This window comes from Sorex araneus, chromosome 3 (genome assembly GCF_027595985.1).
Source record: "Sorex araneus isolate mSorAra2 chromosome 3, mSorAra2.pri, whole genome shotgun sequence".
Taxonomy (NCBI): domain Eukaryota; kingdom Metazoa; phylum Chordata; class Mammalia; order Eulipotyphla; family Soricidae; genus Sorex; species Sorex araneus.
In genome coordinates, this window is record NC_073304.1 from 223,548,620 (window position 1) to 223,573,538 (window position 24,919).

Genomic DNA, 24,919 nt, shown 5'->3' on the forward strand with positions numbered 1-24,919 from the left:
CAGTTCAAGGACTCCGGTCATCAATGGAGAGGTCCCAAGGGACAGGGACCATGCTCTTTCCCACTCACCAGCAGTGCACCCCCAAGGGCCTTGCCTAGTTTCCATTTTCCCTCGGTTCCTTTTTATAAGAGCTAGAGATAGAGGTTGGGGGATATGGCTCAATGGTAAAGTACTTGGTTTGCATGTGTGAGGCCCTGGGTTCAATTCCTGGCACCACACTGAACACTGAGGCTGGAGTAGCCCCGAGCTACTGGAAAGATAGTTAAAAGGGCCTTTTGGGCATGAGGCTCCAACTTTGGCCGATGGTACCGTATGGCCTCCCTGAGCACAGGTGGGCTGTGATCCCTGAGAGCAGAGCCACCCCACATGGGGGACTGAGCAGCCTGGCCTTGTGGGGCCCTAAGACACTAACACTGAACTCAGGCCCAGGTCACAGGGCCAAGTAGCACACGGAAGGGCTCCAGGGTCCCCAAGCACCGGGGGGAGGACACTCCAGTATAAATGAAAGGTTCTCAGACTAATATTTACCTGGATCTTCCAGTTTTAGATTTTTTTCGTCTCTGACCATATATCTGTTTTGAAAAAAAAAATCATGATTATCTCGGTGACCAATCTCTATACAGCCTTATTAATTCCATTACTTTTTGCTGTACCTACCCACTGACATCACTTTTTTTTTTTTTTCTGACATCACTTTTTAAGAGCAGGAGTTCTCTCCTGTTCAATGGTACCTGGGCATGACTTAAGGGGCACAGTTAGGAATACAGCTTAGTGACTGTTTTAGAGAAATTCAGCACATTAATCCAGATAAAAAACTATGAAGTAGGAAACTAAAAGTATCTGCCAAGCCCCAAACACAGAAACATCCTTTTAACAGTGACTGTGTTCTAAACAATGCCAAGAACCAGTCTGATGCCTTTCCCATCGCCGCTATTATCCCCCGTGAGGAGTCCTCATCAATGCAGCACGCAGAGTCGAGTCTTACGGGAGACAAAACTTGGCTGCATTTGCAATGATTCCTCCCCAAACAAACCAAAACCAATAAAGGTTCTATGAGATATGTTGATTCCTGGGGCTATAGATATCACACTGTGGGAGGGGCACTTGCCTTGAACGTGACTGACCCAGATTCAATCCCAGGACCCCAGATGGTTCCCTCAGCCCCCATTGGGAGTGATCCCTGAGAACAGAGCCAGGAATAAGCCCTGAGCACAGATGGCTGTGGCCCCCAATAAATAAGTAAATCAATATGTCAACTGTTAGAGCGACTTCGACTGAACTTTCAATACTTTAAACATTTCCGTGTTTTTGTCCTTAAGGAGATAAAATGGAACAGTGGAATAAGGAGCACGGGCTGCTTTGCATGTGACCTTCATGTTTGAAAGTGGGATGGTGGGGCTGGGGAGGTAGCTCAGTGGGAGAATGCCTGACTTGCATGCAGGAGACGGGGGTTTGGTACCCAGCATGACAAGAACAGCAAGAATGGAGGGATGCTAATGCTGCCCTTAAGGGACTGCGAGGATTAAACCAGACAACATATAGGAAACGCCTTGTACTGTGGTTGGCATAAATCAGTGCTGCTTGCTGGTGATGTCACAAACGAGCAGCTTACACATATCAAAGGCTCAGAGAGCTCTTCCTCAGCACCATCACTTCTAATTTATTCTAATTCTTTGTTGGTTGTTGTGGTGGTGCCAGGGATCGAACCCAGGGCCTCACACACGCAAGACAAGTGCAACACCACTAACCTAGATCCCGAACCCCTTCAATCACATTTTGCTGTTGTTTATTTTTTGAGGCTCTCCCTGGCAGTTGGTGCTTGTGGGAGGGCTACTTCTGGGGTGGTGCTCAGGGACCAGGTAGCGCTATGGCTACCATCCTTATTTCAAATTTTCCCACCACTACTTAAGCCTACCTGCCACAGGCAGATGCTAGATAGTTTATTTTCTATTGCTTTTTATGAATATCATGACATGTCGCATGGCTGCGAAAGCAGCTGTGTGCTCCTGGAATTCTAAATTTGGAAATGATTGGGGTCCGGAGACACCTCTGCAGTGAGCGAATCCATTCCAAGATTCATTTGTGAGTCTCTGGATCAAGGCCATTAGTGTTTTGTTTTGTTTTTTTGTTTTTTTTTTTTTTGCTTTTTGGGTCACACCCGGTGGTCCACAGGGGTTACTCCTGGCTCATGCACTCAGAAATAACTACTGGTGGTGCTCCGGGGACCATATGGGATGCTGGGAATTGAACCTGGGTCAGCCATGTGCAAGGCAAACGCCCTACCAGCTGTGCTATCACTCCAGCCCCCAAGGCCATTAGTGTTCTTAAGTGGCTCCCGGAGGCAGTTTGTGGGCCTGAGAGCCAGGACCCCAAAGGGTGGGAGTCAGGAAGGACCAGCCAGTCCCCGCCCCCTGTGGCCTGGAGGCTTCAGTCTCTGGTACCGTGTACCTGTGCTTTTCTTCTAAAAGTTTGTGACTGCCAGGGGTTCATTTGGAGTAGGCAGAGAGAGAACACCCGCTCCATCCATGGTGCCCCAGTGCAATGGACACGGCACCCACCAACAGTTCTATATCCTCCGTCCCGAACGTGCTTAGAGAAGCATTGCTGGGAGTGCCCCAACACCGCCCCGAGCACTGCTTAGGACGGGGAGAATCGTTAACTTCACACTGGTTCTTAGTCTGTGATTCCTGTGCTAGCACATCACCATCTCCTGGGGACTTTTGAAAAGTGCGAAATACCCTGCTCACCTCAAACTTAATGTATTGAACAAAGTATTGAGATTCAGTTAGATTCCAATAGTTTGTGTTTCCGCAAGTTCTTTGGGTCATTCTGATGATTGCCAAAAGTTTGAGAGCCTTGGAAGGCATTCTTTAATATTTCCAGTTTCAAGTACCTGGCTCAGTGCTCAGGAGCAACTCCTCGTTGTGCCTGGGGACCATACGTGGTGCTGGGGATTGACTTGAGGTTGGCTGCAGCATGCAAAGCAAGTGCCTTATCACCCGAACTATCTCTGTTACAGTCTAAATAAACCCAATATGGGGCTTGAGGAACCGGGACGATTCAGGTCTTACTCTTGGCTTTCTGCTCAGGCATTACTCCCGGCAGGTTTGGGGAACCATACTGAGTGCTAGGGTTCTAACCCTGGTCAGCCACATGCAAGGCAAATGCCCTATCCATTGTACTATCTCAAGCCCCCAAATCTTTTGAGGCCATGACATAAGGGCATTGGTCAAGGTTTTGGATGTTTTTGTGATGCAGAGGTGAGGGAACTATACATAAAAAACATGGGGCCAGAACAATAGTACAGGGGATAGTGCGTTTGCCTGGCATGCGGCTGACCCGGGTTTGATGCCCAGCATCTCTTTTGAATTAAAAAGAAAAAAAGTCTATGTTGAGACCAGAGAGAGCGCTAAATGGTCAGAGTGCATGCTTTGCATGCAGAAGGGCCAGGCTGGATCCCTAGCTCTGCAAGGTCCCCTGAGCACCACCAGAAGTGACACCCCTCCCCCCTCCGCACTGAGCTGGGGGTAGGCCCTGAACATCGCAGGGTGTAGTCTCCAGATTGCACACAGGAAGACTGCTTTTTGTTTCAGCTCCAGCTTTCTTATCTTAACTTTTCAAAATTATTCAAGAGCTTGTAATTTTGGTTTCACTTCCACAGGGACCTCCAGGGAGTCAGGTTCCTTTGACAAGCCCTGGGATCATCTTTGCAATATGAGAAGCAAGCACACCTCAAGACTGAAGAGGAAAATCAAGCCTCAGTAGGAGGAAAAGGGGCATTTATTTTCCATTTGTAGCCCTTGAATCGATTGTAAAGACAGATTGAGTCTTGGAAGTCTTGGGGCTGGAGCGATAGCACAGCGGGTAGGGCGTTTACCTTAAACTCGGCCAACCCAGGTTCGATTCCCAGCATCCCATATGGTCCCCTGAGAACCGCCAGGAGTAATTCCTGAGTGCAGACCCAGGAGTAACCCCTGTGCATTGCTGGGTGTGACCCAAAAAGAAAAAAAAAACATCTTGGAAGTCTGAATAAACTGTTCTTACCTCAATGAGACCGATAATTATAATCAATATCATCACGACTACAATCACAAATATTACCACGATTGCTTTGGCCTCATGATAGCCATCATGATAGCCATATCCTGGAACTTCTTTTGTGAGCTGAAAGAAAAAGAACAATTTTTTTATGCATTATATTTGGGGGTCCACACCCAGCGATGATCAGGGGTTACTCCTGGCTCTGCACTGAGAAATCACTCCTGGGGGAACAAAAGGGATGCTGGGGATAGAATTTGGGTTGGCGAGGGGGCTGGAGCATTAGCACAGTGGGTGGGGCGTTTGCCTTGCACGTGGCAGACCAACGTTCGATTCCCAGCATCCCACATGGTCCCCTGAGAACTGCCAGGAGTAATTTCTGAGTGCATGAACCATTAGTAACCCCTGTGCATTGCCTGGTGTGACTCAAAAAGCACTGTATCACTGTATCACTGTCATCCCGTTACTCATTGATTTGCTTGGGTGGGCACCAGTAATGTCTCCATTGTGAGACTTGTTACTGTTTTTGGCATATCAAATACACCATGGGTAGCTTGCCAGGCTTTGTTGTGTGGGCGGGATACTCTCAGTAGCTTGCCGGGCTCTCTGAGAGGAATGGAGGAATCGGCTGCGTGCAAGGCAAACCCTCTACCCTACCTGCTGTGCTACTGCTCCAGTCCAAAAAGCAAAAAAAAAAAAAAAAAAAAAAAAAATTGGGTTGGCGGCATGCAAGGCAAGAGCCTTACCCACTATCCTATTGCTCCAGCACCCAAGAACAATTAGACAAAAAGATGGGAAGGATTCTTAAACCTATTCTAAAGAATGACTAACTATTCTTATGCAGTCTAAAACCCCATTCTCTCATATGAGTGGACTATAGGTTTTTGTTTTGTATCTTTTAGGGTTGTTTTGTTTTTGTTTTCAGCCTATCCCCAGGGTCCTCAGAGCTCCTGTTGGCTCAGTGCTCAGGGGCACTCGTGTTGAACTTTCTCCTTGGCCCCAATATGTTCTTACAGAGCACACCAGATACGTTACACCATCTTGTCTGTAGCCTTTCCTTCTACAATTTGTTTATCTGGTGTGTTAGGTCCTCTCACACCTCTCCTAGGAACAGTGCTACCTTTCTATAAATGAGCACAGGGACGATCATTATTGTAGTCAAAATTGTGTGGCCACAAAAAAGAGAGCGAGCAAGTAAAAGAGGGAGAGCCAAGAGACCCTGGTCTTCCTGCTCGTGTTCTTTCATGGCATGGCCTGAGAGCCCCAGAAGCCCCTGAGCCTGGTCACTGTGAGATACAGTTACAGAGCTTTCCTGATTGTGATCCAGTTTCAGCCATACAGTGCTCCAACACCCGTCCCTCCACCAGTGTACATTACCCCCCAACAACATCCCCGTATCCCTCCTGCCACCTCCCCCCGCCCTCAACCCACCTCTCTCTCTCTCTCTTTCTCTCTCTATCTCTCTCTCTTTCTCTCTCTCCTCTCTGTCCCTCTCTTTCACCTTTTCTTTCCGCCTCTCTCTTTTCCTGCTTCTTCCCTCTCCCTTCTCTCTTGCTGTCTCCTCTCTCCTCTCACTCCACACCCCCCGTTGGACATTATAGTTTGCAATGCAGATACTGAGAGGTCATCATGTTTGATCCTTTACCCACTTTCAGCACACGTCTCCCATCCAGACGATCCCTTCCAACTATCATTGTTATCGTGATCCCTTCTCTATCCCAGCTGCCTCTCTCCCAGCCCTTGAGCCAGGCTTTCAACTGTGGACCATTCATCCTGGTTGTTGTTTCTAACTGTTCTTGGGTGTTAATCTCATACTAAGTTTTAATTTTCTTTTACATCCCATAAATGAGTGCAATCATTCTACGTTTGTCCTTCTTCTGACTTATTTCACTTGTGAGACTCTATGAAAAAAAAAAAAAAAGTCTGTCCTCACCTCACTTTCGTCTGGCTGTTTCTGTTCACTCTGGCCTTCGGTATTCTCACTAATGTAGTTCTCAGTCTTCCACTGGTCCGTATCCCATTCTGGCTTGGGAACCTTTCCTTCCTCCTGCTCACTGAGAAGCTTCATCAGGAGGCCGGTTTCAGAGAGGATCTTCGCACACGCCACCTGCACCTGGGGCTTAGAGCAGTCCATTTTGAGAGTCCGCATCAAGTGAGCAATGAGCTTCCTCACGTTATTGTTGGGGATAAGGGACCGCAGCTGCTGGATGTATTCCATCTCCAGCTTGTCTCCTGGGTCTGGTTTTTGTGTAACAGAGACGATGTCCGTGGCCACGTTGTGATATTCCCACTGCATCTTGCTGGACTGCTTGACAGTCGGCGTGAGGTTGTCCACCATCGGGGCGTCCTTCTCATGGGAGGTGCCTTTGCTACCGACAGTTTTCTCTCGCAGCGTGATGCCTCTGGTGTTCGCCCCATTTGCAGCATGCGTGCTTTCTGCGGTCTTCTTTCCTGCAGATGAGTGTGAAGGTTGAAAGGACTGGAGCCAAGGTTTGTCCTGATCTCTCCAAGACAGAGACTCCTCTCTTGGCGGGGACTTGATGAGGCTCTTCACCGCAGCGAAAGGAGGCCGCTTGGCGACTCGCACCGGCCTCTCGGGTGCTGATTCTTTCGTGTCTCTATTCACGCTGGCTTTAGCCCTTCTGCTTCCCAGGTGAGAATAAGATTTCTGAAAATTATAATTTATTTTATTGTGTGGCACGGGGCTGGGAAACTTCATGTTCCGAACCCTGGCATCTGCGTCTTCTAAAACGCGGAAAGTGTCCCTTAGGTCTTTGGGGTTCTCGGGTGGGACTTTAGAAGTGGCAGCAGATGGCCTGCCCATGGAGAATTCTTTCAGGGGCATGGAGAACACCGCCTTGTGCTCCTGGATGGAGTTTGACTCCTCATTGAAGGAGTTTTCCACCCATTTCCTGGGCCTCCCCGCCAAGGGAAGCTCTTTTTTCTGGAGGCCCCCGGGGTCCTTGAGCACGCTGCTCATCTGCAGTGGTTTCCTCTCCCTCTCTGCCACCTTCCCTAAGTGTTTTCTCTTTGGCCAGACAGTTTTCAATTTCTTCGGAAAGATCTGACGGTTCAATTTGGGCCCGAAAAGTATGGAACGGACCAGCGTGGCAGTTTTCTCTCTCTTCCTAGCTTTGTGGACTTTTGCTTGAGTTGCTGCATTTATCAAGCTTTTCAGAAAATGGAGACTTTTCAACTTATTGTATGTTGAATTGTTGGATTCAAGCTGTAGAGACATCGGAATTGTGCTGTTCTTCAAATGAACCCCAGGATTTGCTTTGTCTTTTACATCTTTAAAAAGGAGCTTAAGGAAGGGTAACAAGGTTGATTCAACATCTTTTATGTTACCTTCCTGGAAAAAAGGCATTATGTAATTTAGCTTATTCATCATATCGTTATCATTGAAGTCCAGCTGCTCATTTATGAAAAAGGACATTCTGTCTCTCTCTGATGAGGCCTTGTCCGGTTCTATGGTCAGTTCGGTGCTAGTGTTCTTTTTTCGGGCCTGTAAAGTCTCCATGAACTCCCCTTCTATATTATTTATGGATTCCTCATCTGTCAAAAAGGAAGAGCTTGCTTTTGATCATGAAAGATAACTGGGGAATATTTTGGGAGCATCTACAGACATAAATTTCAGGCAAGTAAATGAGTAATCAGTAAACAAGTGCTGTATTGGTGGGGGGGAGGCACAGGGAAACCCTAAATTGACACCTATGATTGACAACAACAAAAGGAGAAACAAAGTGGTCATCGCTATTTATTCAGAATAAATAGGGCATGAAGTTCAGTACATGTCTTTAGGATTATTCCACTGGGGGACAGAGTGACAGAAGAGCAGATAAATATTTGTCTTGTATGCAGCCAACCTGGGTCTGATCCCCAGCACCCTCTAGGGTCCCTCAAGCCTTACTAGGCCTGACCCCTGAACACAAAGTCAGGAGTAAACTTTGAGCACCTGAGTATGCCCCTAAACAAACAAACAAACACAGAAACAATAATGATATGATTATTCTACTGGTCCCAAAGGATCAAGTGCCCAGAATTCAAGACAAATATTTGCTGCTCAGTTAGACTCTTTACAGATCAACTATGACTTCTGTTTTATTTTTTGGCCATTCCCAGCCATGCTTAGGGGTTGCTCCTGGTTCTGCTCTTAGAATTCTAGGAATTTAGAATTGAATTTTGAATTCAACATAATCTGTTTCCAACTGTATTCTGTGAATCTGAAGGTATTTCAGATCATTAAAAACTAACTAACCTTGGGTCTGTGATTCAGCCACAGCACACAGGATTGAAGCACAGATGACTTAAATAACATGCATCTTAGAGATAAGTGACCTTCCTCTATGATTAGGGCGGAGTGTTTTAGATAGATAAAATTGAAGATTAAAACTGTGCAAGTTCCAAATTCTGTTTTAAAATCTACATTTTTTGAGTAAAAAAATGCCTATTTTAATGTCTACCTGCTCTCAATGCTTATTGGTTTACATAGAGTTAAACATTGAACTACTTTAATAATTTATTCTTTATGCTGATAGTTTTACTCTTTTAATAACCCAATTTAATACTTAAATCCATGTTAGAGTTTATCTTATCACTGTTATGAGCTAATTGAAAAATAGTACCACCAATCACTATTAACATTTGAAAACTTTACATAATGTATCACAGGGAGAGTAACGAGATTAGTTCCTGGTATTTCAAACAAATCACATGTATTTGGCTCTTCTTTAGGTTTATCAGAGAAACTATTTAATAAATTTTACAGATATAATAATGGAGTTATTAGATAATTCAACCCTGAGTTAGAGAAGCATAAGAATAAGCCCAAGAACTTTGAATAGTTTAATGGACTACAAAAATAATCATTTTTTAGTTTTCTTATGGCTCACAATTATCACGTGTCTGACAAAAGTTTAATAAAACTAGCCTGATCTTGATCATAATATGTACTAATCAAATATGTAAAAAGATATATGATAAAGTTTATACTTGGTGCTCAGAATTCATCGAAAAGATAAACTACACTTGAAAAATAATTGAGGTTTTTTTTGGGGGGGGCTACCTAGCAATGCCTAGGGGTTACTTCTGGTTTTGCACTCAGAAATCACTCATGATAGTGTTTGGGGGGCCATTTGAGATGCTGGAGATTGAATCCGGGTTGGTTACATGCAAAGCAATCACCTTACCCACTTTACTATCTCCAGCCCAAGAGAAAACATCTTTATAATGGTTAAATTTTTACTTTAATTAAATTTTACATGTGTCTATTACTTATACTTGTTTGCATAATTGTTGATAGCATACTTTTTAAGTAATCTAGAACCACCTTATGAAAGTAGATAAATGCAGGGCTAGAGAGAGAGTACAGAAGGTAGAGCATTCACCTTGCCTGTGTCCAACCCAGATTTGATCCCTGGAATCCCACATGTTCCCTGAACACCAGCAGAATTAATTCCTGAGTGCAGAGCCAGGAGTAATCTCTGAGCATTAATGCGTGTTGCTACCAAAAGCAAATTAAAAATTAATCAACAAATCTGTTTTTGGTAATTATGGCCACCAGGCTGGAGTGATAAGAACAGCAGGTAGGGCGTTTGCCTTGCACCTGGCTGACCCGGGTTCGATTCCTCCATTCCTCTCGGAGAGCCTGACAAGCTACCAAAGTATCCCACCCACATGGCAGAGCCTGGCAAGCTCCCTGTGGCGTATTTGGTATGCCTAAAACAATAGCAACAAGTCTCACAATGGAGACATTACTGGTGCCCGCTCGAGCAAATCGATGAACAAAGGACGACAGTGCTACAGTGCTACAGTGCTGCTCTCAGAAATTATTCTGGGTGGTGCCTGGGGGACCACATGGGAATCTGGGAAGGAAACTTGGGTTGGCTGATGAAAGATAAGCACCCTCCGTCTGGAGCAATAGCACAGCAGGTAGGTTGTTTGCCTTGCATGCAGCCAATCTGCGTTCGAATCCCAGTATTCTATATGGTTCCCCGAACACTGCCAGAGCCAGGAGTAACCCCTGTGCATCGCCAAGTGTGACTCAAAAAAGCATAAAAAAAAAGGCAAGCACCCTCTCCACTATACCATCTCTCTAGTCCCTCAACTATGATTTATTATACTCCCATACCTTTATCCTGTCCTGCCCATATAAAGAGAGAGGACTTTTCTCTCTACCTCTTTTGGGTGCTAATATTCTTATTACCATCATAGACGAAGAAGAAATTCCTCCAGAAATCAGGTCCTCATCTGAATGCACCCTTTCTCCCCCTACCCACTAAATCTTTTGCTGATTAGCCCTTAGCCTCATATTGTTGAATCTGGGCAGATGTCTAAGGATATGTTAATGGATTTGCCAGAGTATATGTCAATGTGCAATGTTGAGAAAATCTAGATGCTTGGGAAACTGTATAGGATGCCGGCAATGGAACCCAGGTCATCTGTGTGCAAGGCAAGTCCCCTACCCACTGTACTATCTCTCTGGCCCCGGAAATAATATTGGAGCTCCCAAAATTGGGGAAAACAACTCTTATTAGATGTGTATTTTGCCTTTACCTACTTCCTACTATTTTCAGCTCTACTTTAGGGAACCGTACAAAGTTTCTGACTGCTTGAAGATCAAGTATAACATTGTGCAGTTGGGTTTCTTTTGGGGGGAAGTGGGGCCAAACCCAGAAATATTTGTTCAGGGGTTACTTCTGTCTCTGTGCTCAGGGATCACTCCTGGCAGTAATTGGGGACCATCTGGAATGCTAGGGATCCAACCGAGGTCTACTGTATGGAGGGCAAGTGCCCTAGCTGCTAGACTCTCTTCCACCAAACTTTAATGAAGAATTAAAAATGCTTTTGGTGGTGGTGAAGTTTAGAGGGGGAGTTAAAGGAAGTGAGGAAGAAGCATGGACTTGCAGAGAGTCCCAGACTGGGATCACACGATGTAGGCATTAGGCACATTTAACACTTTTAAGTTTTGCTATTCCTCACCTAAAAAAAAAAATATTAGTATTGTATTCTGAATTTTGATTGCTTGGTTTAGTTATTCTCTAAATAAAATTACTGCAATTGGGGTAACGTGGTTATAATAGTACCAATGCAATTGGTTTCCATGTACAAAGTGAACTTCCCTGGACCACCGCTGAAGTGCCGAGACACCATGGTCCGTACAGCACCTCCAGTCTGACTCTTCTTCCCGCCACCCCACTAGGTTTGATGTTCATCTTATGAAAGGTGATTCCTAAATGATTCTTCTGCCCACCTCTGAAAAGGGAGTAATAGACTTTCTAAAAGTTGATTTTAAAAATAACACTAGCTTTGTGTAAGAAGCAAAGTGATTTGATGTGCCCAATTGCTGATAGCGAATCTGATTCATAATATCCCAGCGTGAAAACACTTTTGTGGGCGGGGTATGTGTATGTGTGTGTGTATGTGTGTGTGTGTGTGCGCGCGTGAGTGCGTGAGCACGTGTGAATGTGCCACACTCAGCGGTGCCCAAGGGATACTCCCAGCAGTGCTTGGGAGACTTTTGTGGGGGCTGAACCCACACCTCCCACATGAAAAGCATGTGGTGCAACCTATTGATCTATTTTCCTAAAAGCACATTTTGGAAGTTATGAAGCTAAGGTCAGTAAACTTACTGTGTGGAAAGATACTTAAGAGCACCTGAGTGCTTTGTAGATGGAAGGGTTAAAATTCAAAAAAGTCTCAGAGGTGGGGATGGTCTAAGAATCCAGGAGACCATACATCCTTAGAAGGACTGAGTGGCAACCTCTGCTTAGAAAACCAGAAATTCTCAGTCTCTAAGCAAAACTTTCATAAGACAGTATGACTTGTACTTGCCTATAAAATTACAAAAACACATGCAATAAAATACCTACACCTGTCCTGTGAAGAAAAGGGCTCTTGAGATCTGTTCTATATAAAATCTGCTTACAAACTGCATTCTGTGGCTGAGCTCTCATCTGGAGGACCAGTACCTTGCCCAGAGTCTGGCCCACATTTGTGACCATTAGTGTTAGCTCCCTTCCCCACTTTCATCTCTTTTCTTCCATTCCTCTTGTCTTCAGGTCATGCATAGACTGTTAAGGTAACGATGTGACTGAGATGCAGACTTTTACTAAGGGAAATCGTTCTTAGAAATATAGGGAGTTGGGGGCCGGAGCGATAGCACAGCGGGTAGGGCGTTTGCCTTGCATGCGGCCGACCCGGGTTCGATCCCCGGCATCCCATATGGTCCCCCAAGCACCGCCAGGAGTAATTCCTGAGTGCAAAGCCAGGAGTAACCCGTGAGCATCGCTGGGTGTGACCCAAAAAGAAAAAATATATATATAGGGAGTTGAACTCTGAATAAAAATAATGCAACTGCATAATCAGTTTAAAATGGACCATCAGTGATTAAAATTAAAATGAAACATAAATTAAAAAGCTATCAGCAGGCAATTCAGACTCACCACAGTGTGTGCTGCTGGTACATTCACAATGTAGTTTGACTACTTTGCAGACAGAGTCTATTTTATTCTTAAATTGGCAGAGGCAGCAGGTGAGATGCCTAGGTAATATCCTATGAATGGAAACACAGAGAATTAAGTGCAGAGTAAAGGGGTTACTGTAATAGGTAGAAGAGGCAGCCAAAGCCACTGTGCAGCTATTCAAAATGTTCCTGAGAACCATGGATGAGGCGCTGCTCGAACTCGGTGGTGGTGGGAACCCAACTGGGAGGTGATGCATGCAAAGTGTGTACCTGAACTCCTCTACTATCACTTCAGCCCTCAGAAAATTGAGTTTTGTTTTTTAGTCATATCTGGTGGTGCTCAGGGGTTTCTCTGGCAGTCCGCTCAGGGATCATTCCTTGCAAGCAGAGAATGCATAGACAGTGCCAAAGACTGAACAAGGGTCATTCACATGCAAAGCAAATACCTAACTCACTATCTTATCTCTCCAGCTCCCAGATAACGATAACATAAAAATGCCAGTTATAACCTGGGGAAATCTGAAAGCACTTTTCCAGACTGTAAAAAAAACAGGGACTAGAGTAATAGTATAGTGTAGCAAGTCTGGCATTTGCTTTGAGCATGGTCGACCTGGGTTTGATCCCCAGTATCCATGAGACACCAAAAGTGACTCTTGAGTATCTCAATTTAAAAATATTTTTTAATGGGCCAAAGAAATGAACAGAAACTTTTCCAAGGAAGAGATATGAATGACCAAAAGGCACATGAAACAATGCTCTGCATCACTAATCATCAGGGAGATGCAAATCAAAACAACCATGAGATACCACCTCACACCACAGAGAATGGCACACATCCAAAAGAACAAAAGCAACCGCTGTTGGAGAGGATGTGGGGAGAAGGGGACCCTTCTACACTGCTGGTGGGAATGCCGACTGGTTCAGCCCCTTTGGAAAACAATATGAACGCTTCTCAAAAAATTAGAAATTGAGCTTCCATTTAATCCAGTAATACCACTACTGGGAATATATTCTGGAGAAACAAAAATGTATAGTCGAAATGACATCTGCACTTATATGTTCATCGCAGCACTGTTTACAATAGCCAGAATCTGGAAAAAACCCGAGTGCCCGAGAACAGATTACTGGTTAAAGAAACTTTGGTACATCTATACAATGGAATACTATGCAGCTGTTAGAAAGGATGAAGTCATGAACTTTGCATATAAGTGGATCAACATGGAAAGTATCATGCTAAGTGAAATGAGCCAGAAAGAGAGGGACAGACATAGAAAGATTGCACTCATCTGTGGAATATAGAACAGAGTAGGAGACTAATACCCAAGAATAGTAGTATATAATACCAGGAGGTTGGCTCCATAGCTTGGAATCTGGCCTCACATGCTGAGGGAAAGTCATCCCAGATAGAGAGGGGAACACCAAGTAATATGTGATTGGAGATCCTGCTCGGAAGGGAGATGCATGCTGAAAGCAGACTAGAGACTGAACAGGATGACCACTCAATACCCCTATTGCAAACCACAACACCCAAAAGGAAAGAGAGATATCAAATTGGAATGCCCCGCCACAGAGGTGGGGTGGGTGGGGGGGATGGGATTGGGGGTGGGGTGGGAGTGATACTGGGTTTATTGGTGGTGGAGAGTGTGGAGAATGGACACTGGTGGAGGGATGGGCTCTTAAACATTGCATGAGGGAAAAACAAGTACGAAAATGTGTGAATCTGTAACTGTACCCTCACTGTGAATCACTAATTAAAAAAAATTGAAAAAAAATAAAATTACACCTCAATTAAACATAGCTTAAGAAAAATAAACAAGCAGGGGTATGATGCCAGCAGCAGGTCAGTCTATACCTGCGGAGCGAGTGCATCAGCAGCCAGATGGACCCTTCTGTCTTCCTGATAACCCAAAATTGCTGATGTACCTGTGGCTGAACTCCAACAACTTAGGGCAAGTTTACCAAGAAACTAAGCAGCCAAAAGTTTGGTATGTGGGAGCCAACCCACAAAACACCTCTGGCTCAGTTATACAAGTTAATTTACCGGCCATATTTCAGAGACCCATAAATCTCAAAAAGAGATCAAAAGCCGCACTTAGGGCTGGTCGTGAGGCGCCCTACGGCCAAGCCGGCATACCCTGCAGAGCATATGCCAATAGTTTATTTCTCTGGAAAAGATGGAAACAAGGGCCACGATCCAGAGACACACAAAAGAATCTCTGAACCGAGCAGCTCTCTGCGACATGCCTCCGGACTTTAAGCCAGGCCAACTTCACTGGGGAGCCTCAGACAGAGGCAGGCATCATCCCTCCACCTGCCCCTTAAAAACCCCGACAGCCACCAACTTCCAGAACCCAATGAGAAGTGCAGGTACGAAGGTTCAGTGACAGCAAATTCCAGGCCTCAAGGGATAGGGGATGGGTCTGTCTCTCTCATGCCCCCGAGTCCCCGTGGGAACCTGGAGGTCATGCCCACAAACTGCCTTCGGCTGCCACTTAAGCTCTTTAATGATCATGATCCAGAGATACACAATCTCTGAACTGAGCAGCTCTCTGCAGAGATTTCTCCACACCCTAATTATTTAAACTTTTAGAATTCCAGGAGCACACAGCCCTCTTGTGGCCGTATGACATCTTATACTATTCATAACAAGCAATGCAAAAGAGCATGGGGGAAGACTGTCAGCCAGAGGCAGGGGGAGGGGTGGGACTGGGAAGGATACTGGGGACATTGGTGGTGGAAGATGTGCACTGGTGGAGGGTTGGGTGTCTTATCACTGTATGAATGAAACTCAAACAGGGAAGCTTTGTGACTGTATCTTACGGTGATTAAAAAAAATTTTAAAAATTAAATTAACATTCTGAATATAAAATAGAAATGTGGAGTTCATGCCAAATTGAATTAGCTTAATTAATGGCTGAATAAATAGTAGTACTCCTACATTAAAAAAAAAGAGAAACAAAAATAAAAAGTCTTAAAAAACAAAGTGAAAATAAATGTCAGAAAAATCAACTTACAGTTTTTCCAATTCAAGAGTCATCATGAGGATGTTTTGGACTGGTCCAAGCGACACTTGTGTTGCTCCCATGTCTCTGAGGGAGAAAGCACAAGCATAATGAGAATCCAAATACAGAAACTCTAGAGTTAAATAGATGAGATTAAAGAGGCATAACTTTGATTCTGGCTTCGCTGTAAAGCCAGGTCAACTGCTTACTCTAGACCATAATTCCAGAGAGCTCTTACAGAAATAAGAGATTTCTCTATCATCAAATTCATGACAATTTGGTAGACTAAATAAATTTCCTTCCTTCCTTCCTCCCTCCCTTCTTCCTTCCTTCCTTCCTTCCTTCCTTCCTTCCTTCCTTCCTTCCTCCCTCCCTCCTCTCCCTCCCTCCCTCCTCTCCCTCGCTCCCTCCCTCCCTCCCTCCCTCCCTTCCTTCCTTCCTTCCTTCCTTCCTTCCTTCCTTCCTTCCTTCCTTCCTTCCTTCCTTCCTTCCTTCCTTCCTTCCTTCCTTCCCTCCCTTCCTTCCTCCCTCCCTTCTCTTGTCTCTTCCTTCTCTTGTCAATTTAGACTTCTCTTTCTAAATTGCATCTACTTCGTTTAATGTTTCTTTTTCATGTGAGCTGGGGGTGGCCTTGGATTTTGGCCACATCTGGCAGTACTTGGGAGATATGTTGGGTGCTGTACTTGTGGGTTGCTCTGAGTAGAACTCTGGGGAACACATAAGGTGCCAGAGATTGAATCCAGGCCTCCAGCACCCAGTGCACAGGCTCCAACCACTCACCTATCTGGTCCTCTTTTATTTACTTTCTTTTTTAAATAATGTTTACATTATTACTCGTTATTTTCTGGAATAAATAATGCTTCTACACGCATCTGTATGTTTCTTATCTATATGTACTCAACATTGCTCTTTTCCTCTTTTGGCTGTTACCCATGTACATTCTTTCTTAATGTTTTCCTTTGAAAAGAAATCTCATTTCAACAATCCAGTATTAAAATTAAAAATATAACTTTGAAATTCAATGCAAGACACATAATCTATGACAGAAATGGAGAAAAATAAAGACAGCAAATCATAGCAGAAATCATATGAGCTACAAAGCTATTACAATACTTACAGATATTTTAATGCTGGTAATTGAAAAAGATATGAATCTTCAATAGCTGTTAGAGGATTATGACTGAGAATTCTAAAAAAATACAATAAAACGAAAATTATCTGCATAATCAGTAAGTAGGATTGAAGTTTTTATTTATTTTACTGGCATGGAACTTGAAGGTAAAAAACATTATTTTCTGTGATTATCTATAATCACACTTAGAATCCATAAAGCATTCCCCCTCCCTTTTTTTAATCTTTTTTGGTCACGCCAGTGATGCACATGGGTTACTTCTGGCTCATGCACTCAGGAATTACTCCTGGTGGTGCTTGGGGGACCATATGGGATACTGGGAATTGAATCCGGGTCACCTGTGTGCCAGGCAACCGCCCTACCTGCTGTGCTATTTCTCCAGCACTAAGCATTCTCCCTTTGGGAAACACTCAAGTCTCTAGATGATAAAGTAAAGGGGAAACGGGGGGTGGGGTGGGTGGGGAGGAGTGGGAAACAAAACAAATCTACCAAAGAAAAATATATATGCTAACAAATTTTCCCAAGTTGAAAACCCTAGGAATAGGGGCCAAATAGTACAGCAAGTGGGGCACTTGCCTTGCATGCAGCTGACTTGTACGTTTCATCCCTGGAATCTTATATAGGCCCCAGAACACACCAGGAGTGATCCCTGAGCACAGAGTCAGGAGTAAGCCCTGGGAACCACTGGATGTGTCTTCCCATCACCTCCAAAGAAGTAAGAAAACCCGAGGAGTGATGATGTCTGCAGGAAGTCCTTGCTCTGCAGCAAATATTATTTCTTTTTCTTTTTTTTAAAAAAATTTATAATGTAGGAGTACTGCTAGTTATTCAGCCATTGATTAAGCTGATTAAATTGGGCATTAGCTCCACATTACTTTTTTTAAAATTTTTTAATTCTATAAGTTAGTTCACAATGTTTGATTTCACTCAACATTCAAACACCAATGCCACCACCATTATACCTTCCCTCCACCAAATTTGGGATGTTTCCATCCCAAGCCCTGAACCCTGTCACAAAGCACAACCGAAGTAATATATTTTGTATTGTCTGTTATGAAGAACTGCTGAGCATTCTTACAAAAAAGTGTTCATATAGGAAACAGTGTGAACATTGTTCTATTTTGGCAGAAACCATTAAGACATTCTGGAGGATATCACTAGCATGTGGTGTGAACTTTGGTATACATATCTGAAAATATGTATATATGCATATATATATTTCCCCATATTTCCCCATATGACTTATTGCCTACTATCTGAACTCCATCAAATGTGGTGTGGTAATTATGGAGAATGGGTAGGAAGTGTTTTATGACGTGTTGTGCTGCCACTTTTGCTGCTGCACAATCCAGGAATATGTTTGCTCATAGGTGAGGCACAGCCCAAGCGCATGGGGCATAAAAAGTGATAAACAGGAGAAGAGATGAACAGGAACTTCCTCAAAAAAGAATCTCTCGGTCAGGGACCGAGAGATAGCATAGTGGGTAAGGTGCTTGCTTGGATGCAGCAAACCTGGGTTCAATCCCCAGCATCCCATATGGCCCCCCAAGCAACATCAAGAGTGATTACTAAGTGCAGAGTTGGGAGTAAGCCCTGAACATGGCCAACTATGGCCCAACTCCCAGCCCAAAAGAAATACAAATGACCAAAATGCATATGGAAAAAAAGGTTCTATATCACTAATTATCAGAGAAATGAAGATCAAAGCAACAGTGAGATATCATCTCATACCACAGAGACTGGTACTCATCAAAGAGAACAACAATAACTAGTATTGACGAGCATTTGGGGGAACAGGGCCCCTCATTCACTGCTGTGAGAATGCTAACTGATCCAGCCTTTTTGGGAAGACAATATGGACATTCCTCAAAACACTAAGAATTAAACTTCCATATGACTGGCAGAGGAACCCAGGTGTGCGGGACCCGGGGCTTAGATCTCCAAGGCTGCTCGGATCGGGACTAGGCCTCTTGCACCCAGATTCTCCATTTTCCAGTAGCTAGACAGTCACACCCAGAAATCTCCCCCAACACACACACACACCATGTAATCCCTTCAATGCAAACATCCAGAGAATATAAAACCAAGCTTTCTGAAGCGTGCAGATGCAATCACACAACATCTGATAGCCTAGTTATCCCTCTTGGAAAACCTGGCAAATTACTGAGAGTTTACTGCCATTAAGGAAAGCCTGACAAGCTCCGTGTGGCGTATTCATATGCCAAATACAGTAACAATGATGGGTCTCATTCTCCTGACCCTGAATAGCCTCTAATGAGGCACCATTGGGAAGGACAAGTAAAGAGAGGCTGCTAAAATCTCAGGACTAGGATGAATGGAGACGTGACTGGGCCCACTCAAGCAAATCATTGATCAATGGGATGACAGTATATACATACCTCGCAGAAAGCCCGGCAAGCTACCGAGAGTATACTGCCCACTTGGGCAGAGCCTGGTAAGCTACCTGTGGCGTATTCGATATGCCAAAAACAGTAACAATAGGTTCCATTCTCCTGACCCTGAAAGAGCCTCCAATCATTGGGAAAGACAAGTAAGAAGAGACTGCTAAAATCTTAGGGTTGAGAGGAATAGAGACGTTACTGGTGCCCGCTCGAGTAAATCGACGAACAATGGGATGACAGTGATACAGTGATGACCCAGAAATTCCACTCTTGTGAATATATCCTAAGGGCCCAAAAGCACAATGCATAAAAGACGTCTGCACTCCTAGGTTCATTGCAGCACTATATACAACAGCCAAAATATGGCAACAGTCCAAATACCAACAAACAGATGACTGGATAAACTATGGTATAGATACACAATAGAATATTACCCAGCTATAAGAGGAGATACAGTCATGCAATTTGCTGCAATGTGGATAGATCTGAAGAGTTTCATGCTGAGTGAAATCAGTCAGAGGGAGAGGAACGGACTCAGAACCATCTATCTCAAACTTTGTAGGGGAACCTCAAATGTCCAATGCCACGGAAACAAAGAGCTGAACTGATCTTCAGTAGGAAACTTGCCACTGGGGCAGAGGTGGGAGATAAGTTAGTGAGGGGAACAGTAGGACAATGAGATGGCTGGAGAAAGCGCCTGGTACAGGGGCAGAGGGGGCGTGGGGGAGGGAGTGGGGGAGATGGGTGTACAGTGAGTAGGGCACTTAAAATTCACAGCTCCCAAAGTGAATTTTAAAATGACTATAATAAGCATGAGAAGATAGTTAATGTCTTGCCATTAGCAGAACATAAATCCAAGCCACAATCAGATACTACTTCATACCCAGTAAGATGGCTAAAAGCAGACAAAAGTGCAACCAGGGTGATGGAGAAATTGAAATCCTTATGCACTGCTGGTGAAAATATAAAAAGAGGCACTGCAGAAAAGCTTGATGGTCCCTCAAAAAAGTTAGCCATAGTTACCAAAGACTCAGCAATGTAATACCTGGATATGTGCCCAAGAAAAATGGAAACGTGTAAATACTCAAAAATGAGTATTCATAGTCGAAAAATGGAAGGGGCACCTGAGCACATGCTTTGCATATCAGTACTTTCTCTGGCTGACTTCTTCTGCATTTTAAAATGTATGCGCACGCCTAGCTCATTCATTGCCTCTTTTATATTCATGACCTTATCTTTATGCTTTATGGAGTAAACTGTGGCAAAAGGACTAAGAAGTATGACTTAGAGGTAAAACACTTGTCTTGCAGGAATAAAATCTGAGGTTCTATCCCCAGCCCGGCAAATAAAGGAGCAACAGTTTTTATCAATCTCAGAGGGCATGACTGAGTTGGGGAGTTCGCTCAAAGTGGCAGAGCAGATGCCTGGCATTTGCGAGGGGCTGAATTTGACTCCTGGTATAATCAGATCCGTGAGCACCACCATAATTGGTTCCTAGGTCCTTTGGACATTATTGGAGAATCCTATTTAAAAATCAACAAAAAGAGGGTTCAAACAAACAAACCAAAAAGGGCTGGTGTAAATGCCTTGCCCAAGGGGGTGGGGTGGGCAGGTTCATGGCACTACATGGCCCCCCTCAAGCACCCCCTCAAGGCCCAGCACCCCATGAGCACTGCAGGGTATAGTCCAAAAACAGTAAAAAAGACTGATCTCTTTCAGTGACTAAAAACCTTTCTTTGGGTTACTGGGCCACACCCAGCTGTGCTCAGGGCTGACTCCTGGCTGTGCACTAAGGGATCAGCCCCAGTGGTGCTCTGGGGAGCACATTCAGTGCTGGGGATTACATATGGGTCAGTGACGTGCAAGGCAAGTGCCCTCCCAACTGTACCATCTCTCTGGCCCCAGGCAGTATTACTTCAAATGCCCTTTTGAAATAGATCTTATCTGGGGACTCCGGCTTGACCCCCTCACTGCAAGCATTCAGCCTGGAATTCAATCCCCCGTGTCACCACATTGGCTGAGTGAGATTCCTGGCAGCTCTGGGGGGGTCTGAGTCTTGCAGCTCTGCCATTCCTTGTCCCTGGCAATTGTTTACCAGTTGCACTGCAGTCAGTCAGAAGGACCTTAACATCACAACAAAAGAGGCCCAATCCCTGGCAGGCAACACTACTAAAAGGTGTGGAAACACTGTTGAGTATGCTACCTCAGGATAGAAAAACATTCAAAAGGACACACGAACACACATTCTTCGCAGCACTCAGTGCAATAGCTAAGATACGGAATCAACGTAGGTGTCCAACGACAGGTTTGTGAAGATGTGGAATAGATATGCAGTGAAATACTATGCAGCTGCAAGAAACGATGAGATCGTGTAATTTGCTGCAACCTGCTAGGAACCAGAAGACATCATATTGAGTGAAGTCAGATGAGGATAGATAAAGGATGATCTCACTTCTCTGTGGTAGATAGAATAACTGGATGAGGGAATGCAATGCAGTAGAAGAGGATGGCTAGATCAGTCTTGACCCCAGAGTACAGGGAGGAGAATGAGAGCAAAGCAAAGAAATCAACAGGTGGTAGAAGATAAAGGGCGGAACAAGGGCCAGGGCTTTATTTTACCAATGATATGGGAAAGTGGTATAGCTCTCTACCCAAAGCACAGGCTCAACACTGAAAACATGAGCCTTAAAGAACCACCACTGGGTCAGAGCAACAGCCCAACAGGTAAGGCTCTTGCCTTGCACATGGCTGAACTGGCTTCAATCTCCAGCAACCTATATGGTCTCCTGAGCCTGTGAGGAGCAATCCCTGAGTACAGAGCCAGGAGTAATCCCTGAGCACCATTGGGTGTACTCCCCTGCCCCCCCCCCCCAATAAACTATAACCACTGAACCTTGAAATGTGCCTGTCAATGTGGCAGATTGGGTGTAGGAACACTGGTGAAGGGAAGTGTAGGAACACTGGTGGTGGGATTGGTGTCAAAATATTGTATGCCTAAAACCTAACAACCATGGTGGAAATGCCGACTGGTCCACTCTTTTTGGAAAACAATATGGGCATTCCTTAAAAAACTAGAAATTGAGCTTCCATACGAGCCCACAATACCACTTCTGGTAATATATTCCAAGGGTACATAAAAGCACAGTAGAAATGACATCTGCACCTGTGTGTTCATTGCAGCAGTGTTCACAATAGCCAAAATCTGGAAACAACCAAAGTGTCCGAGAACAGACAACTGGTGAAAGAAACTTTGGTATATCTACACAATGAATACTATGCAGCTGTTAGGAAAGATGAAGTCATAAAATTTGCTTATAAGTGGATGGTCATGGAGAGTATCATGCTAAGTGAAATGAGTCAGAAAGAGAGGGGCAGACAAAGAATGGCTGCACCCATTTGTGGAATATAAAATAACATGAGACTGATAACCAAGGAGAGTAGAGAGAAGGGCCAGGAATATTGCTCTGGGTTGGAAGCCTGCCTCATGAGCTGGGAGAGAAGGCAGCTGGAATAGAGAAGGGATCACTAAGTCAATGATGGTTCGAGGGATCATTCGAGATGGGAGATGTGTACTGAAAGTAGATTAAAAAAATCAAATGCGACGATCTCTCATTATCTATATTGCAAATTATAATGCCCCAAAGTATAGAGAGAGTATGGGGAACATTGCCATAGAGGCGGGGAGGGGATTGGGATTGTGGAGAGGGAAGATACTGGGGACATTGATGGTGGAGAAAGTGCACTGGTGGAGGAATGGGTGTTCAATCATTGTATGACTGAAACTCAGATATGAAAGGTTTGTAACTGTAGCTCACAGTGATTCAATAAGAAACAAACAAAACCCCAACTCTCAATAACTTTGTAAATCGTGGTTCTTTAAATATATTTTAAAAAAAGAGATGTGCACACAGTGGACTTCATGTCTGTCCCCCAATCCCCCAGGATACCTGAATGAACATGGATACTTAGTTGGGGACAGAGTCACACTGTCCTCTTGCTAGGGACCACAGACCCTGTAGTGGCTTCCATCCCAGGTCACTGTGGCTGAGCAGATGGCTCTCTGCCAGTGGGCACGGTGGAGTTCAGTCTCAGGAAAAGCAAGACCCCCAAGAGACACATGAATCCACTTTGAAATTCAGGCAACGAAGGTCTTTGCTGATCTTTGATATAAAAGAGAAATGGTGCACAAGAACCATGCCAAGAAGTGGCGCCCCTGACAAGCACAGGTGTGAACACTGCTCTTAGAATGTTCTTGTACATGAATAGAAGAGCGACCCCTGGTGGCTGTGTGTGTGAGCTCCCCGCCCCCAAAAGCACAGAGGCCTTTAGCAAACATCAGCCCAGGGGGCAAATGCCTGGCCCTGATGTAGGATTTCCGGTGAGCACCGCAACTGAATATGAGCATCACAGCCAGGGTGTATGACCCTCAGACATCTCGCAACAATAAAGATGAGGAGGAAAGGTAAAACCTGTTTGGGGCTGGGGGGGGCGGCAGCGGAAGACTAAAGGGAACAGCTGGACCACATCTGGGTGATGGTCAGGTGTGACCCCTACAGTGCTCCAGCAGCAGTACTAAGTTGAAATAGAAGATATCTCCCTATAAGGATGGGAAGGAAAAGACACACTTGGGAGACAGTTCTTGCTGAATGTGACAAACTTAATTTTCTAACAATAACAAAGAAATCAGTCACCCCTAAACCATTCCAAGGTCCTGAGCGGTCTTCCTCTTTAAGGTAGAAGCTTTTGAACGGTGAGAAGCTGCTGCCAGGATTTCAGTACATACCCCAAAGTGATAACAATGCCTTAGAGTAAGCTCTCGTGTGGACACTCATCTAAAGACAGGCCATTATGCTATATGGCTGGGAGAGCGTGAGGGCTTCGCTGTGACCCCAGCTCCGTCTGCCTTCACAGTGCAGCTCCCCACCTCACTGACAATCTCCACAGTGGGGTCAAGCGGTCAGTAGGAACAAGGTTTGGGTTTCCTTTGTTCTCTCTTAGTACTTATGTCTTGGCAAAATACTGATGTTCCACAAACAAGCCAGAGTGTCCACTGCTCTGTCTGAGTAAGGCATCGCCTTTCTACTTTGTCAAGTCTGCAGTTGCTACAATCATGGAACTTGTACCGATGAAATGACTAAAAGAATTTTTTAAACAAGTCATCAGTGTAGACCTGTGTAGGTGAATGAAGAAACACTTGAAATTCAGAAGGGGGTAAAAAAAAAAAGATAGTTGGGGCTGGTGCAATCGTACAGCAGGTACAGCAGGTAGGGCATTTGCCTTGCACACAGCTGACCTGGGTTTAATTCCTGGCATCACATATGGTTCCCCAGACACCGCCAGGAGTAATTCCTGAGAGGAGAGCCAGGAACAAACCCTGAGCATGGAGGTATGGCCCCAAAATAAAAACAAAAGAAAAAAAGAGATACTGAACATTTAGGATTAGCAAACACTGTAGGATTTCCATAACATACTTCATTCCTGATTTCATCTGTAAGAGATGTGATTATCACCCTTTCAAAAACAATGGCATCTTATTAATATTTTGACAGTTTATGGAAAATTTATTAATTTACAGTTACAAATTATTATGGCATATTGAAGGTGATCTGTTTTTCATTCAACTGATAATGTACTCACCACTCAATGTTTATTAATATAGATGTTTCATTCAAGAAACTCACTGAGTGATAATTACCCAGAACCCAGGAAGAATTAAGGTTTTTGTGGGCCCTGAATTTCATCTAGTTTATCAAAATTCTGTTTAACAAAATAAATAAAATGCAAAATTATGAGTATAAAAATTGTTGGGATCTTCCCTGAGATCTTGCAAGTAAGGTTTGGAGTTCAGCTTCCTTTAATTCCTTATCAATTCACCTCAGAT

General features: G+C 44.3%; 1 protein-coding gene across 5 annotated transcripts in view; it reads right to left on the reverse strand.

Moving 5' to 3' along the window:
* Nucleotides 1-480: 480 nt before the first annotated feature.
* Nucleotides 481-24,919, reverse strand: part of LOC129403278 (leucine-rich repeat-containing protein 37A3-like) — a 129,490-nt gene continuing 105,051 nt past the window's right edge. For all 5 annotated transcript variants that reach the window (XM_055129876.1, XM_055129875.1, XM_055129877.1 and 2 more), the window contains 6 exons: nucleotides 16,622-16,693; nucleotides 15,517-15,591; nucleotides 12,483-12,592; nucleotides 5,972-7,593; nucleotides 4,045-4,164; nucleotides 481-572 (listed from right to left, as the gene is read on the reverse strand). In XM_055129876.1, the coding sequence (XP_054985851.1) occupies nucleotides 525-572; nucleotides 4,045-4,164; nucleotides 5,972-7,593; nucleotides 12,483-12,592; nucleotides 15,517-15,591; nucleotides 16,622-16,693 (2,047 nt within the window). In that variant the 3' untranslated portion in view covers nucleotides 481-524. The remainder of the gene's footprint in view (nucleotides 573-4,044; nucleotides 4,165-5,971; nucleotides 7,594-12,482; nucleotides 12,593-15,516; nucleotides 15,592-16,621; nucleotides 16,694-24,919) is intronic.